Source organism: Oncorhynchus clarkii, chromosome 20 (genome assembly GCF_045791955.1).
Source record: "Oncorhynchus clarkii lewisi isolate Uvic-CL-2024 chromosome 20, UVic_Ocla_1.0, whole genome shotgun sequence".
Taxonomy (NCBI): Eukaryota; Metazoa; Chordata; class Actinopteri; order Salmoniformes; family Salmonidae; genus Oncorhynchus; species Oncorhynchus clarkii.
In genome coordinates, this window is record NC_092166.1 from 7,753,838 (window position 1) to 7,771,301 (window position 17,464).

Consider the following 17,464-nt stretch of genomic DNA (forward strand, 5'->3'; position numbering starts at 1 on the left):
TTGAGACTGGTGTTTGTGGGTACTATTTAATGAAGCTGCCAGTTGAGGACTTGAGGCGTCTGTTTCTCAAACTAGACACTAATGTACTTGTCCTCTTGCTCAGTTGTGCACTGGGGCCTCCCACTCTTTCTATTCTGTTTAGAGACAGTTTGCGCTGTTCTGTGAAGGGAGTAGTACACAGCGCTGTACGAGATCTTTAGTTTCTTGGCTAACATAATTGCAAAAGGGTTTTCTAAACTTCTAAACTTGGATTAGCTAACACAACATGCCGTTGCTGAAAATGGGCCTCTGTACGCATATGTAGATATTCCATTAGAAATCTGCTGTTTCCAGCTACAATAGACATTTACAACATAAACAATGCCTACACTGTATTTCTGATCAATTTGATGTTATTTTAATGGACCAAAAAATGTGCTTTACTTTAAAAAACAAGGACATTTCTAAGTGATCCCAAACGTTTGAACGGTAGTGTGTGTGTGTATGTATATGTGTATATACAGTGGGGCAAAAAAGTATTTAGTCAGCCACCAATTGTGCAAGTTCTCCCACTTAAAAAGATGAGAGAGGCCTGTAATTTATCATAGGTACACTTCAACTATGGCAGACAAAATGAGAGAGAAAAAATCCAGAATATATAACAAAGTATTGAGAAACTTTTGTTATTGACCAAATACTTATTTTCCACCATAATTTGCAAATAAATTCATTAAAAATCCTACAATGTGATTTTCTGGATTTTTTTTCTCATTTTGTCTGTCATAGTTGAAGTGTACATATGATGAAAATTGCAGGCCTCTCATCTTTTTAAGTGGGAGAACTTGCACAATTGGTGGCTGACTAAATACTTTTTTGCCCCACTGTGTATACAGAACTGACCAGTGATTCTCCGCTTCTCTCTGCAGTAAATCCAGACTGTTCTGCAGTAAAGAGTGAAATCATTAACTCTTGATGGGGAGGAGAGTGAAGGACTGCTATTAGGACTAAATACACTGGGAAAGAAAGGACAAAGTTCTTATCTGTACAAAAGCTTAGACAACCAATAAGCTCAAAGCACCATTGATGTCTCACACAGGGAAGAAACTTAACATTTGTCATGTGTGCAGTATGGGCTTTATCAGAGCAATACATTAAAAATATATATATATAAAAAAACACCAGAAATTTCAGAGAGGAGAAATTATTCAGGTGTTCCATGTGCAGTAAATGTTTTAAACCAGCCTAATAAGACATTAGACAATTCACACAAGGGAGAAAGCATATCGTTGCAAAGCACTTTGACTGTAATTACAAACTAGACCCGGCATATGAGAAGTCACACATGGGAGAAATGCTTCAGTTGTCCCGTGTGCAATAAATGCTTCTCAGTTCCAAGCTCTGTAAAGAATGCATATGAAGAGAGATCACATTGCACTGAATGTGACGAATCCTTCATAGCAGAGAGACACCTTGCCGTTCATACATAGATTCACACAAGGGGGGGGGGGGGGGGGGAACACACAAGGTGTCCTGTGTGCAATGAATCCTATTATTAACAATTTGGATAAGCATCAGAGAATGCACACAGAGAGAAACAGTGTATCAGTGTAAAGAATGTGGCAAATCCTTCAGATGTATGAGATTGCTGGTCGTTCATACGACATATCACACAGAGGAGAAATCACACAAATGTCCTGTGTGCAGTAAATGCTATTTCAGAGTCAGCGATTTTCAAAATTTATCTGAGAATTCACACAGGTGGAAAAGACGTGGCAAATCCTTCTAGGTGCGTAACCTATTGCTCAATCAATCAAAATGTTATTGGTCGCATTCGCGAAATACAACAGGTTTACAGTGAAATGCTGACTTACGAGCCCCTAACCAACAATGCAGTTTCAAAAAAATACGGAAAAGAATAAGAGATAAAAGTAACAAGTAATTAAAGAGCAGCAGTAATATATATATATATATATATATATATATAGGACATTTGTGTGATTTCTCCTCTGTGTGATACTTCGTATGAACGACCAGCAATCTCATACATCTATAGGATTTGCCACATTCTTGCTGGTTGCTGGTACAGAGTCAATGTGCGGGGTCAGCAGTTAGTTGAAGAATCACACAGCAGGAAAAACATGTTGCTGCAATGAATGTGGCAAATTGGTTCAGAGGAAAAACCAAAGTCTTAACAGGGCATATGAGGATTCACACAGGGGTGAGGCCCTATAAGTGCCTTTATATGTGAGAAATCCTTCATGTGTTCTAATGTTCTAAAACTCCGCCGGTTACCTCAGTCTAAAGAGAAGACCTACTGCTGCCATGAATGTGGCAAATGGTTCAAAACCGAGAAGTACCTGGACAGTCCTATGACGACTCACTCTAAAGAGAAGACCTACTGCTGCCATAAATGTGGCAAATGGTTCAAAACCAAGAAGTACCTGGACAGTCCTATGACGACTCACACGGGAAAGAAGAAATCGTACTGCTGCAATGAATGTGGCAAATGGTTCAAAACCAAGAAGTACCTGGACAGTCCTATGACGACTCACACGGGAAAGAAGAAATCGTACTGCTGCCATGAATGTGGCAAGTGCTACAAAGTAAAGCAGAGTCTTTAATGGCTCACATGATGACTCACACAGGGTCGAAAACATTTTGCTGCCGTGAATGTGGCAACGGATACCTGGATGTGCATTTGAGGACTCACAAAGGAAAGAAACCACTCTTCTTCACTGTTGACGTTGAGACTGGTGTTTGTGGGTACTATTTAATGAAGCTGCCAGTTGAGGACTGGCATGTAGTGAATGTGGCAAACGCTACCATGAAAAGGCAAGTCTAACAAAGCATATGAGGACTCACACAAGGGGAGTAATCATATGTGTGACCTGCGTGTGAGAAAACGTCTTGTATTTCAGTTTCTGATCTAAGTCGCTGCATTTTTTTGCAACATCTGTGGCAAATGCTCACATGTGATCCATGAGAGAAGCACCACACACTGTCTATGTGTTTTCTGGAGGGATCCCATCTTATGTAGAGGCCAAAAAGAAACTGAATGAACACCTATTGAGTTTGATGGGCAGCGAGTAGCATAAACACTTATGTGAACAATGCTTGGTGTAAAAGCTATTCCCAAAGTAAAAAAGTGTGTAAACAGAGCTATGGAGGGCACATACCAATCCACTGCAATTTGTCAGTCAAAAGAGGGAAAAGCTAATTATTATATCTGACACCTTAAGAGACAATTCCCCCCAGGTTACAACTCTTGTTTGATTTTAGATGTGACAACTAGTTCAGGATGTGGGATTGTGGGTAGGGAGGTAGGGAAGTATGGTACACAAAAACATGTTTTTTTTTTGTCTGTACATTGCCCATTTTTTTTGTAACTTTTCTCAAAATGCACCTGTTTACATTTCAGCCATTATGCTTCATGTTGGTATCAATAAAAACACGTAAATCCCTGTGGAAGGACCACCAGAGGGCAGGCTGGGCTCATGGATAGTAGCCCAACAAGGCATGGGAGACAAGGTAACCAGAGGCAATTAAGCACAGCTGACGGTACTAATGACATACTCTCCTTTCCCTATAAGAGAGAGATTGGAACCAGCAGAGAGGAGGAAAAACTATCTCTGGAAGATGGCAACCGAGAGAGAGGAGCTATCCAGGAAGAACCACTAAGACGGTGACAATTCCGTGACTTTTTGTTGTAGTTTAAAGATACTCCTATTATGTTCTTGTTTCATCTGGAGAAGAAGATGTATGTTTTTTTCCTTGGAAGATTTTCATTGATTATGTTGGAGTGTTTGTGTTGACCAAATGCCCTCAATAGAGAACTGTGTTCAATCAAGAAAACTGACTTGTTTATTCCACCTTCCCGCTTTAGAGTGACGCCCAATTACTTGGTCCGCTCACATCCCATATTGCTGTTTTTTTCTATAGCAAAGCAAGTCAGTGTCCCTATGATGGAATGTCACTCAGGACATCTGAAGCACTGAGTTATTTTTTGTCAACCTATTTTCAAATGAGAAAAGGCCTAGGATCTGGTTTCAATGATGGACTCTTGGTATAGAGGACCTTATCCGCTTGAATAAAATACTAAATAGTAACTCGCAAGATGGAGATCACAGAGGTTATTTTAAATTAGTGCATTTTGGAAGTGGCTAGTTTGCATCAACTACCTTCACTAAAACCACTGCCTGCAAACTTTGGTTTCAAATCGTGATGTTCTGGTATGTCTGCCTCGTGATTTGTTGGGAGAGTTTGTCACAATGTTCTGAACCTGACCCGTCCTGTTCAACGATTTCTACCCCCCCCCCCCCCCCCCCCCCTCTATGTCATTTCTACCCACCCACACCATGGGGCACTCTTCACAACGTTGACATCAGCAAACTACTCACCCACACGCCTGCCATCTGCCTGGTACAGTTTAAACTGAGATTCATCCATGAAGAGCACACTTTTCCATCATGCCAGTTGCCATCGAAAATGAGCATTTGCCCACTGAAGTTGGCTACGACACCAAACTGCAGTCAGGTCAAGACCCTAGTGAGGACAAAGAGCAACGCAGATGAGCTTCCCTGAGACCGTTTCTGACCATTTGTACAGAAGTTCTTTGGTTGTGCAAACCCACAGTTTCATCAGCTGTCAGGGTGGCTGGTCTCAGACAATCTCGCAGGTGAAGAAGCCGGATGTGGAGGTCCTGGGCTGGCGTGGTTACATGTGGTCTGCGGTTGTGAGGCCGGTGGCACGTACTGCCAAATGATCTAAAACCCTTACACAGCCTGAAGGTGTGTTAAGTCATTTTCTTGTTGAAAAACAAATTATAGTCCCACTAAGCGAAAACCAGATGGGATGGCGTATCGCTGCAGAATGCTGTGGTAGCCATGCTGGTTAAGTGTGCCTTGAATTTTAAATAAATCAGACATTGTCAACAGCAAAGCACCATCACACCTTCTCCATGCTTCACAGTGGAACCACGCATGCGGAGATCATCTGTTCACCTACTCTGCGTCTCACAAAGACAGTCCTGTAGTAGTGGTTTATTTGCAGCAATTCGACCATGAAGGCCTGATTCACGCAGTCTCCTCTGAACAGTTGATTTTGAGATGTCTGTTACTTGAACTCAAGCATTTATTTGGGCTGCAATCTGAGGTGCAGTTAACTCTAATGAACTTATCCTCTGCAGCAGAGGTAACTCTGGGTCTTCCTTTCCTGTGGCGGTCCTCATGAGAGCCAGTTTCATCATAGCGCTTGATGGGTTTTGCGACTGTACTTGAAGAAACTTTGAAGTTCTTGAAATTTTCCGGATTGACTGACCTTCATGTCTTAAAGTAATGATGGTCTGTTGTTTCTCTTTGCGTATTTGAGCTGTTCTTGCCATAATATGGACTTGGTCTTTTACCAAATAGGGTTATCTTCTGTATACCCCTCTACCTTGTCACAACACAACTGATTGGCTTAAACGCATTAAGATGGAAAGAAATTCCACAAATTAACTTTTATTAACAAGGCACACCTGTTAATTGAAATGCATTCCAGGTGACTACCTCATGAAGCTGGTTGAGAGTGCCAAGCTGTCAAGGCAAAGTGTGGCTACTTTAAAAAATCTCAATTATAAAATATTTAGATTTGTTTGACACTTTTTTGGTTACTACATGATTCGATATGTGTTATTTCATCATTTTGATGTCTTCACTATTATTCCACAATGTAGAAAGTAGTCAAAATAAACAGTATACAAAACATTAAGAACACTGTTTCTTTCCATGACATAGATGAAAGCTATGATCCCTTAGAGGTCACTTGTTAAAAAATAATTGTACCTTTATTTAACTTGGCAAGTCAGTTAAGAACACATTCTTATTTACAATGACAGCCTACCGGGGAACAGTGTCTTGTTCAGGGGCAGAACGACGCTAGGTCAATTATGCGCCGTCCTATGGGACTCTTGTGTCAAGAACTACAACGCTGCTGGATTTGTTTTTTTTACACAATAGTTTCCCGTGTGTATCAGGAATGGTCCACATCCAGCCAACTTGACAACTGTGGGAAGCATTGGAGTCAACATGGGCCAGCATCCCTGTGGAACGCTTTCGACACCTTGTAGAGTCCATGCCCCAATGAATTGAGGATGTTCTGAGGTGGGGGGGTGTAACTTTTACTTCACTACATCCTTAAAGAAAATAATGTACTTTTTACTCCATACATTTTCCCTGACATCCAAAAGTACTTGTTACATTTTTAAGGCTTAAGAGGACAGGAAAATGGTCCAATTCACTCACTTATCAAGAGAACATCCCTACTGCCTCTGATCTCGTGGACTCACTAAACACAAATGCTTTGTTTGTAAATGATGTCTGAGTGTTTTATTCTGTAAATCTGGTTTGCTTAATATAAGGAAACTTAAATATATTTTAGCATTTAAAATCAAGTATTTAAAATCAAATGCTTATGGACTTTTACTCAAGTAGTATTTTACTGGGTGACTCACTTTTACTCAAGTATGACAATTTAATATTTTTTCCATCAATGGAAAATGTTGGGTTTTTTCTTTTGCATGTTGCTTCTCAGCATTGTACAGCAACACATTGTCAATATCAAACTGCAAACTGCAAATGTAAGTATACACGATTGAAATAAGCACAAAATAAGTAGCCCATATGCATTTTGAACTTGCAAAAGACGTAAGAAGCTATATGGTTCATGTTGCCAGCAGCATACCATCCCACTGCTGGCTTTCCTCTGAAGCTAAGCAGGGTTGGTCCTGGTTGGTCCCTGGATAGGAGACCAGATGCTGCTGGAAGTGGTGTTGGAGGGCCAGTAGGTGGCACTCTTTCCTCTGGTCTAAAAATAATATCTTGGGGACATTGCCTTTTGTAAGGTGCCATCTTTTGGATGGGATGTTAAATGGGTGTCCTGACTCTCTGTGGTCACTAAAGATCACTCTCTGTGGTCACTAAAGATCCCCTGGCACTTATTGTAGGGGTGTTAACCCCGGTGTCCTGGCTAAATTCCCAAATATTGCCCTCATACCATCTTGGTCACCTAATCATCCCCATTCCTCTCCCCTGTAACTATTCCCCAGGTTGATGCTGTAAATGAGAATGTGTTCTCAGCCGATTTACCTCTTAAAATAAGGGTTCAAAATAAATATTGTGTTTCACAATGATAATGTGTTACTATCCAGTAATGAATGTCCACAGAACTACTTTGCCCCATACATGTTACACACAGAATAATTAACTGTTGTGAAAGCCACAAAATGTCATCCTTTTTTTTTCCAAATATGAATTACTGTATATTTGTTCAGTAAATGTGTTTAGAAAAAATACAAAGTACAGCTTTTTTTCCGGTAAAACTCTGCCCAGGAGGGCCCAATGTTCTAAATAAAAAGTACAGTAGGTGGCAGTGCAATATTGGTTACGACGTTTCCGCCAATGAATGAACAGAGACCAGTGTTTACGACCTTTTTACGACAAAAGGTTATTTATTTCCCGTGTTTACATCCAAACCCTGTTCAATGCCAGAGATGCCCAACGCTATATAGTTGCAAATGCAAAAACGGCATCGGATGGAAGCTTTGAGAGACGGTTAGTTATGTTACTCTCATAGAAACTCATTCCTTGTCGAGATCTAGCATACATTTGGTGTAGAATTTGGTCTGAAAACGTTATTCATACGCTCCATTGTTTACATTTTGGTGGCACGTGTTTTGAGGGTTTGAAGTGTAAAGCAATTTTGATGTTCAGTTTGCATAATCGCACGAGTCTGATATTTAGAGGTATTTAAGTCACATTTCCACCAACCAGCTGTAGTTATCTGTTCATATAGTAGAAATCCTAGAGAAATACTTGACCTGGAGGCGAGAGAAACGCACAGCTGTTTAGGCGAGGTGCTGGCAAGCGGAATGTAACGCTTGAAAAAGAAACTAGGAGCTCAAATGCAATAATTTAATAACCAACGTTTTGACAGTCAAGCTGTCTTCATCAGGGTATAATGACAAAAATTACGGGTCACTAGTTTATATAGTGTCAAAGGACACACAGGTGTCTGTAATCATGGCCGGGTATGGCTTGATATCATTGGTTACTTTACAGATATAAATGGATATACGATCATAGATACAATTTGGCTATATAAGCCTACAAACATTTACAATGACTAGCAAAATCACAAGAATGGTGCTACGATGCTCCGAGATTCGTACTTTTTATTTGCGCTTCATTTCACCCACATCATTTTTACCACAAGGACAAGTTATAAGATAAATAACTGCCTTAGTGGAGCACTTGGTAACAACAATTTTGGGGGGATCTCTTTCCCTGTTTGGGTGTGTTTGAAGGATCTACATTTGTAAGTGCCATTGCATTGAGTGCAGCCATTACACTTGTGCAGGGGTATTTTGGGGTGGTAAATCAGAGTTTTTTTTTTTTACCAATTGATCTCTGAGATTTCTGCACTGCAGGAATACGACCAATGGAGGGTCAGAAAAAACATTCCCGATACTGTCATCGGATCTTAGAATTTTTCCTTGGACTACTCATAAGATACCTGCCAAGAAAGGGTTATCAAATAACAGGCTTTTTGGAAGGTCTCTTGTTATCCAGTTCACTGCATTTGTGCCTGCAGTAGGTCTCCCTCTCCCCCGATCATCTCTGTTATCCAGCTAACTGCATTTGTGTCTGCATTAGGTCACCCTATCATCTCTGTTATCCAACTAACTGAATTTGTGTCTGCTGTAGGTCTCCCTCTCCCCCTATCATCTCTGTTATCCAACTAACTGAATTTGTGTTTGCTGTAGGTCTCCATCTCCCCCTATCATCTCTGTTATCCAACTAACTGAATTTGTGTCTGCGGTAGGTCTCCCTCTCCCCCTATCATCTCTGCGTCTGTTGGTTCCTCCACTGCGGCTGGTGTCTGCAGCTCTATGGCAAGTTGTTCAGCAGAGAGACGTAATGGACTACGGGTTGGTGGAGGAGTTTGTCACCACTGTGTTGGAGAGAGTTCCTGATATGATGAGTTACAGGGAGAGAGTCCAACTCATCATGGGGCTGCGAGCACAGGTGAGAGATGGTGCTGATTGGTGGAGACGAGGGAGTGGCCAGAGTTCCTCAACTCTCATCTCCTGATGTCAGTGCTCAGTTTTGTTTGTTTGTTGCCCCACCCACCAGTCTAACTTTTACTTCATCAGCTGGTTCTGGAGTTGTGTCGCTCTGATCACCTAGCCAACCCTGAGACCATCCAGCCACATCTGAATAGGATGAAGACCTGTATCATCACCCATAGGGGCAAGGAGGTTAGTACTACCCAGTAACAGATCAAGACTTGTAACGCTGCTACTTAGTTGAATTTATTATGACTGAGCTATCCCATACTTGCTGTAGATTTCTGATCCAGAGGTGGAAGCGTCAGAATCAAACTTCCTGAAGCTGATTCAAACTCTGCTGGAAGACCCAGTCGAGAAGGAATACTTCTTTCAGGTCAGTTTTGTAACTAAGGAGCTGCTGATGATTTTAAATTTTATTTGATTAGGATCTCATTTAGTCCTCATTCTCTCTAATCTTCCAAGAATCCTTGATGGTGATGACTCCAGAGTGAATGCTTTTACAAGGAATTGAAACGTATTATTAGATTTTTTTTAAAGTACTGAATATTGGGCCTCCCGAGTGGCGCAGTGGTCTAAGGCAGTGCTAGCTTTGCCACTAGAGTTTCTGGGTTCGAGTCCAGGCTCTGTTGCAGCCGGACGCGACCCGGGAGACCCATGGAGCAGCGCACAATTTGGCCCAGCGTCGTCCGGTTTAGGGGAGGGTTTGGCCCGGCAGGGATGACCTTGTCCCATCGCGCGCTAGTGACTCCTGTGGCGGGCCGGGCGCAGCGCACGTTGACACGGTGTTTCCTCCCCACACATTGGTGAGGCTGGTGAGGCTGGCTTCCGGGTTAAGTGATTGTGTCAAGAAGCAGTTTGGTTGGGTTTTGTTTCGGGGGACGCACGGCTCACGACCTTCGCCTCTCCCGAGTCTTTACGGGAGTTGCAGTGATGAGACAAGACTGTAACAACCAATTGGGTAGAAAAAAGGCTAAAAGTTTGTTTTTTTAAAGTACTGGAAAAAGTACTGAATTTCCTCTACTTGTTTGTTTCTTAGAGTGTGTTTTCAGAGGAATTTGGCCCCAAGTATAACTCAGCACTGCAGACTCTGGTGTGGGAGTTCCTCTCCAGGCTGGAGAAGCTGCTTCCAGCACCAACCCTTCAACAGGTACCATGCTAACATCTTATTACCTTCATCAGGGACCATGCTAACATCTTATTACCTTCATCAGGGACCATGCTAACATCTTATTACCTTCATCAGGGACCATGCTAACATCTTATTACCTTCATCAGGGACCATGCTAACATCTTGTTACCTTCATCAGGGACCATGCTAACATCTTATTACCTTCATCAGGGACCATGCTAACATCTTATTACCTTCAACAGGTACCATGCTAACATCTTGTTACCGTCATCAGGGACCATGCTAACATCTTGTTACCTTCATCAGGGACCATGCTAACATCTTGTTACCTTCATCAGGGACCATGCTAACATCTTGTTACCTTCATCGGGGACCATGCTAACATCTTGTTACCGTCATCGGGGACCATGCTAACATCTTATTACCTTCATCGGGTACCATGCTAACATCTTGTTACCTTCATCGTGGACCATGCTAACATCTTATTACCTTCATCGGGGACCATGCTAACATCTTGTTACCTTCATCGGGGACCATGCTAACATCTTGTTACCTTCATCGGGGACCATGCTAACATCTTATTACCTTCATCGGGGACCATGCTAACATCTTATGACCTTCATCGGGGACCATGCTAACATCTTATGACCTTCATCAAGGACCATGCTAACATCTTATTACCGTCATCGGGGACCATGCTAACATCTTATTACCTTCATCAGGGACCATGCTAACATCTTAGGACCTTCAGCAGCATACTGTCATAAAAGTTGTTTTTAAAATTCACTGTACAAAGATATTTATCCTTAAATGACAAATGCTCTTTAAGTGAATAACTAGATGGTTATAACAGAGTGAAAATATGTATAAAGACACATTTCTTAAAAGCTACCACATGTGTTTTTATGTTATAATACAAAATGGATACATTGGTCTTTTTAAACGCCATTCTCTCTCTTCCCATTAGACGGCATCTTGGTTCCTACCTGACCCCTCTGTCCTGGAGGAGTGTGTGCAGTGTGTATCCCACCCTCAGCCTCTGAAGACCCTTCTCCAGCACCACCACAACACATGTGGACATGTAGACACCAATTGTAGGAGAAATAGACTTTGGACAGGAAATAATGTTATGTGATTTTAAAGCTTTTTCTGGACCCCTCTTCCCGACAGCTGAAGGTCCCGACGGTTCTGCGCATGTGGGGGATTCTTTACTTTACGCACAGTCTCTGCTCTAACTAGTAGAAAACCTCCCTTCACTTTGGACAGGAAATAATGTTATCATGTTAGCCTATAACATTTTAATGTTTGGCTTTAATGGTTTAATATTGACTTTTTTTCTTATTCTACGGTCTTCTGCTCTACTAGTACTGTCTTCTGCTCTACTCGTACTGTCTTCTGCTCTACTCGTACTGTCTTCTGCTCTACTAGTACTGTCTTCTGCTCTACTAGTACTGTCTTCTGCTCTACTCGTACTGTCTTCTGCTCTACTCGTACTGTCTTCTGCTCTACTCGTACTGTCTTCTGCTCTACTAGTACTGTCTTCTGCTCTACTAGTACTGTCTTCTGCTCTACTCGTACTGTCTTCTGCTCTACTCGTACTGTCTTCTGCTCTACTAGTACTGTCTTCTGCTCTACTAGTACTGTCTTCTGCTCTACTCGTACTGTCTTCTGCTCTACTCGTACTGTCTTCTGCTCTACTAGTACTGTCTTCTGCTCTACTAGTACTGTCTTCTGCTCTACTCGTACTGTCTTCTGCTCTACTAGTACTGTCTTCTGCTCTACTAGTACTGTCTTCTGCTCTACTCGTACTGTCTTCTGCTCTACTCGTACTGTCTTCTGCTCTACTCGTACTGTCTTCTGCTCTACTCGTACTGTCTTCTGCTCTACTCGTACTGTCTTCTGCTCTACTAGTACTGTCTTCTGCTCTACTAGTACTGTCTTCTGCTCTACTAGTACTGTCTACTGCTCTACTAGTACTGTCTTCTGCTCTACTCGTACTGTTCTGCTCTACTCGTACTGTCTTCTGCTCTACTCGTACTGTCTTCTGCTCTACTCGTACTGTCTTCTGCTCTACTCGTACTGTCTTCTGCTCTACTCGTACTGTCTTCTGCTCTACTCGTACTGTCTTCTGCTCTACTCGTACTGTCTTCTGCTCTACTAGTACTGTCTTCTGCTCTACTAGTACTGTCTTCTGCTCTGCTCTACTCGTACTGTCTTCTGCTCTACTAGTACTGTCTTCTGCTCTACTCGTACTGTCTTCTGCTCTACTCGTACTGTCTTCTGCTCTACTCGTACTGTCTTCTGCTCTACTCGTACTGTCTTCTGCTCTACTCGTACTGTCTTCTGCTCTACTCGTACTGTCTTCTGCTCTACTCGTACTGTCTTCTGCTCTACTAGTACTGTCTTCTGCTCTACTAGTACTGTCTACTGCTCTACTCGTACTGTCTACTGCTCTACTCGTAATGTCTTCTGCTCTACTAGTACTGTCTTCTGCTCTACTAGTACTGTCTTCTGCTCTACTAGTACTGTCTTCTGCTCTACTCGTACTGTCTTCTGCTCTACTAGTACTGTCTTCTGCTCTACTCGTACTGTCTACTGCTCTACTCGTAATGTCTTCTGCTCTACTAGTACTGTCTTCTGCTCTACTAGTACTGTCTTCTGCTCTACTAGTACTGTCTTCTGCTCTACTCGTACTGTCTTCTGCTCTACTAGTACTGTCTTCTGCTCTACTCGTACTGTCTTCTGCTCTACTAGTAGAAAACCTCCCTTCACATTTCTGACTGTCAGATGTGAATGACAATTCTTAATGTTTTACCAGTGCAACGTCCGTGCAGCATCTCGGCATACCAACCATTTCATCTCAGAGTTCATGGAGATATGCATTTAGATCTTCTTGAGTTGCACAGTGTTGTTTTGAATTAAGTAGCCTACAGTGAGCATTATATTATGCTTAGTAACGTTATACTATGTAGAATACTATCATTATGTGATCTTGCAGACATTTGATTCAGACTTTGATTTAACTTGATTAAACAAGCACCATTCACCAAAGCATCCTGTTCTCTAGGAGTAGAGGAGAGACATCCCGCACATGCACAGAATCTTCTGGACCTTTAGCCGTCGGGAAGAGGGGTCTAGAAAAGTCAGATCTGCAACCACTCCATATGAGGATATAACATGTTAGCCTTTAATGTTTTTAAAATTTTTATATATAGACTTTTCTTGTCATCCTGTCCTCAGGTCTGTTTGCTGGCGACAATCAAATCCCAATCGAAGCTGACCCAGAGGTCCAATCAGAACCTGTGCAGCAATGTATGAGCCATGTCTCATCTGACAATGAGTCAGACATTACCCCTTTGTTGGAACTGGGGATTGATTCAGACCGAACTGTGCACAAAGGGGTGGGGCCTGTGCACAAAGGGGTGGGGCCTGTGCACAAAGGGGTGGGGCCTGTGCACAAAGGGGTGGGGCCTGTGTACAAAGGGGTGGAGTTTGTGCACAAAGTGGTGGAGTCTGCTTCTTTAGAGGTAGGGCATATATACAATGAAACTACAGAGAAAAATATTAAACACAACACACCAGGTAAAGAGCTAGCAAAATATATGCAAAATAATACATCTTTTCACCACCTTAACACTGACAGTGGGCTGAAAATCCAAGGAAAAGCCCACAGCAGCCAACAGGAAGTGCAGGACATTTCTAGTTTATCTACTTTCTGTCGGCTCCATCAGCCAACAGTGCTGCTACACAGACTTGACATTACTGATATGCTGTTACCTATGACGGAGGTCTCTTCAACACTGAGGAGAGAGAGGCTTCAGATTGACAAAGTGGGATCCCAAGGACAGAGAAGAGGACAGGTCATATCACAAAAGAGTGAGAGGAATATCAATAAAGAGCCCTCTGATGGTCAACCTCAGTATTCTCTGGCCCCTGACCCATCCCTTACCACAGGGCAGCCTAAAAGAAGCAAGCGTGTCAAAAAATGCTCCTTGTGTGGAAAGACTTTCAGCGAAGCAAAGGATTTGACGGCACACATGAGCTGTCACAATGAGCAGAGCCCTTCCAAGTGCACCCAGTGTGGACAAGACTTTGAACACCATGAGGACTTACAGAAACATCAGCAGAATGTGTGTGAGGCGGCAGCTCAACCAGAAGAGGACAACATGTCTACGACATCCGTGGAGGATCAGACGGAGCTAGCATGCACGGAGCTATCAGAGTCGTCCAAAGCCAGGACTTGCCGTGTGTGTCATAAAACTGTCTATAGTATAAATTATTTGAGAAAGCACCTGAAATCCCAACACGGTCAACTCCTGAAGATGCGTAAGAAACACAAAAATATTATCTGTTGTATTATGTGTAATAAGTCCTTTGATATTTCTGAGCCAAACAAGTGTGAGGTGAACCAACAGCAACTCCCCAGGAAGGCACACCCAGAGGCCAACACACTTATTGCTGCAGTGATACCACAGCCCTCAAGCACTACATCCCAGAACCCAACAACCTCCAATGCTCTGCCCATTCAGGCACAGTTCTACGATGACTACAGAACATGTCTTTTGTGCAGTGAAACTTTCGATACCGCAGAGACCATGAGAAAGCACCTAAGATTTCAACACAATATACTGTCTTACTTGTGCCACGATTGTGGGGAAAGTTTCCCAAGCAAATTAGATCTTCAGAAACACTCAAAGAATTGTTTGAGTATTCCAGATTCAAGAAAATGTCATGAGTGCAGGAAAATTACTCCTCAAACAACGCAGCCGCAAGCAAACATTTGTCAGGAGATGAACCAAAGACAACAGCAACTACCTGCAGGGGGAAATGAGATGGAGATCCCTCAGTCCTGCAACACAGACGTTAACTCATTAAATGACTTGCAGCAATGCCAGCCAAATGAGTGTGAGAAGATTCACTTTCAGGGAGGACAGCAAGACTGGAGTGAGGAGGTTGATCCAAACCAGCATCCAGGGGAGGTTGATCCAAACCAGCATCCAGGGGAGGTTGATCCAAACCAGCATCCAGGGGAGGTTGATCCAAACCAGCATCCAGGGGAGGTTGATCCAAACCAGCATCCAGGGGAGGTTGATCCAAACCAGCATCCAGGGGAGGTTGATCCAAACCAGCATCCAGGGGAGGTTGATCCAAACCAGCATCCAGGGGAGGTTGATCCAAACCAGCATCCAGGGGAGGTTGATCCAAACCAGCATCCAGAGGAGGTTGATCCAAACCAGCATCCAGAGGAGGTTGATCCAAACCAGCATCCAGAGGAGGTTGATCCAGAGGAGGTTGATCCAGCCGACAGAGGCAGTTCTCTGATTCCAAGGGAGAATGGGATAGATATTCCCCAGAGCCATAGCACTTCACCCCAGAACCCAACAACCTTCGATGCTCCCCCCACTCAGACGCAGCCACCTGGCATCTCTCCCCCAGCCTTGCTTAAATCTAGAACATGCCCTTTGTGCTCAAAATGTTTTGCTTATAAAAAGACCATGATGCAGCATCTGAGACGTCATTCACAGGGTCAGGGACCCTTCATGTGCACCATATGTTCAAAGAGCTTTGGTACCTCCAGCGATTTGAAGAGACATCAGGGAATTAAGAGCGGTTGTGGGCCAAATCATCGTAATCTCGTCGTACCTGAGAATTTTCCCACAGAACAAAAAACTGTCTTCTCCTGCCCCCATTGTCGGGGACAGTACACGAGTGAAAAGAAATTGAAAGCACACATGGTATGTCACACAGGAGATGGGTTCACCTGTAGGTTTTGTGGCAAGATATTTGCTGAAGATAAGAAATTACGCAATCATGTTCGTTCTCATATTGACAGACGACATCTATGTGACACATGTGGTAAAGATTTTACATCTCTGTCTAACTTGAAAAAACACACACTTGTACACACGGGAGAACAGCCGTACATTTGCACAGACTGTGGCAAACGTTTTAGTCTGAAGGGTAACCTGAAAGTCCATCAACAGAGTCATACAGGAGAGCGGCCATTTGCGTGCACAATGTGTAAAATACGCTGTTTCACTCAGACTCATCTAAAACGACATATGTTGAGGCACACAGGAGAGAAGCCTCATAAGTGTTTGGCTTGTGGGAAGACATTTCAACGGAAACACACATTGAGGAAACATCAGCAAGATTCGTGTTCTTAGTTCTTGGCTTTTACACACTGCCTTCTTGAGATGCAGACTCAGTCATACTTTTTTTTCACTCAACATTGATTACATTTAGTTGATGACATTAATGGCTTGCAATTGGTTGTAGGTTCTAGTCAACAGACAAGTAGGCATCCATCTTTTGCTACTTTAACTTTTTGCATATTTGTAATATCTAGCAGTTTTGTGTCTGTGTGTGTGTGTGTAAAAGATATTGTCAATGGGTTGCTGTACAATGCTGACAGAAAAATAATATATATTCTGTTTTGTGTCAAATGTTGCCTTTTTTTCTGTCAGCATTGTACAGCAACCCATTGACAATATCCTTGACAAACTGCAAATGTAAGTCTACAAGAGAGATTGAAATAAGCACAACATAGGTAGACCGTATGCATTTTGAATGTAAACAAGTATAAATTGTCACCCCTCCATTTTGTTATTGTGTTTAACAATGCTCATGTGCTGTGATCTTATTTACTATTATGTATTGATTTCTTCTTCAGTCTTTATGGGATGTGCACTGCACAGAACACAGGAAGTATAATCACTGAATTATCACGGAATTATTGTAATGTTTGTGTCAGTTTAATCCTGTAAGGGATGGATTGCCAACTGGCAATTTGACACAAAAATAAAATGTCATTCACCACAATCTGTTAGCCTTTTTCCCCACACAACTCTGCCCAGGAGGGTGCAGTGTTTTAAACGTTTTCAGATGGAAATGTGACTGTCCATGATCCATCCATGCCCTGTCTGCGGTGGTAGTGCAACGTTGGTTACAACATTAAAGCCGATTAATGAACACAGACCAGTGTTTACGAACTTCTTACAAAGGTTCTTTATTTCTTGTGTACATCCACCTGGTCCGTGCTATCCGGGATCCTTGGGACGACTCTAACCCCCCCCCCCCAATTGAAGTAGACATTTATAAAATGGTAAGGGTTAAGGTCTTGTGCTCCCGAGTGGCGCAGCGGTCTAACATACTGCATCTCAGGGCTAGAGGCGTCACTACAGACCCTGGTTCGATTCCAGGCTGTATCACAACTGGCTGTGATTGGTTGGGAGTCCCATAGGGGGGTT

At 42.7% G+C, this 17,464-nt stretch overlaps 2 protein-coding genes across 2 annotated transcripts; both read left to right on the plus strand.

Moving 5' to 3' along the window:
• Positions 1-2,237: 2,237 nt before the first annotated feature.
• Positions 2,238-2,600, plus strand: LOC139376665 (zinc finger protein 614-like). Its single transcript, XM_071119503.1, has one exon. It carries the CDS (start codon positions 2,238-2,240, stop codon positions 2,598-2,600), a length of 363 nt encoding a protein of 120 aa, XP_070975604.1.
• A 4,912-nt stretch (positions 2,601-7,512) lies between these two features.
• LOC139376667 (zinc finger protein 585A-like) lies at positions 7,513-17,019 on the plus strand. Its single transcript, XM_071119504.1, has 7 exons — positions 7,513-7,568; positions 8,839-9,041; positions 9,170-9,274; positions 9,363-9,458; positions 10,122-10,232; positions 11,182-11,308; positions 13,455-17,019. The coding sequence occupies exons 1-7, from the start codon at positions 7,532-7,534 to the stop codon at positions 16,379-16,381; spliced, it is 3,606 nt and encodes a 1,201-aa protein (XP_070975605.1). The 5' UTR covers positions 7,513-7,531; the 3' UTR covers positions 16,382-17,019.
• Positions 17,020-17,464: the final 445 nt, after the last annotated feature.

Excerpts from the sequence above, each read along its gene's own strand:
- LOC139376667 (XM_071119504.1), top strand. The coding sequence starts at position 7,532 with ATGCAAAAACGGCATCGGATGGAAGCTTTGAGAGACG. Across the intron at positions 7,569-8,838 it reads GATGGAAGCTTTGAGAGACG|GTCTCCCTCTCCCCCTATCA; the intron begins GTTAGTTATGTT and ends TGTCTGCGGTAG. Across the intron at positions 9,459-10,121 it reads AGAAGGAATACTTCTTTCAG|AGTGTGTTTTCAGAGGAATT; the intron begins GTCAGTTTTGTA and ends TTTGTTTCTTAG.
- LOC139376665 (XM_071119503.1), top strand. The coding sequence starts at position 2,238 with ATGTGTTCTAATGTTCTAAAACTCCGCCGGTTACCTCAGTCTAAAGAG.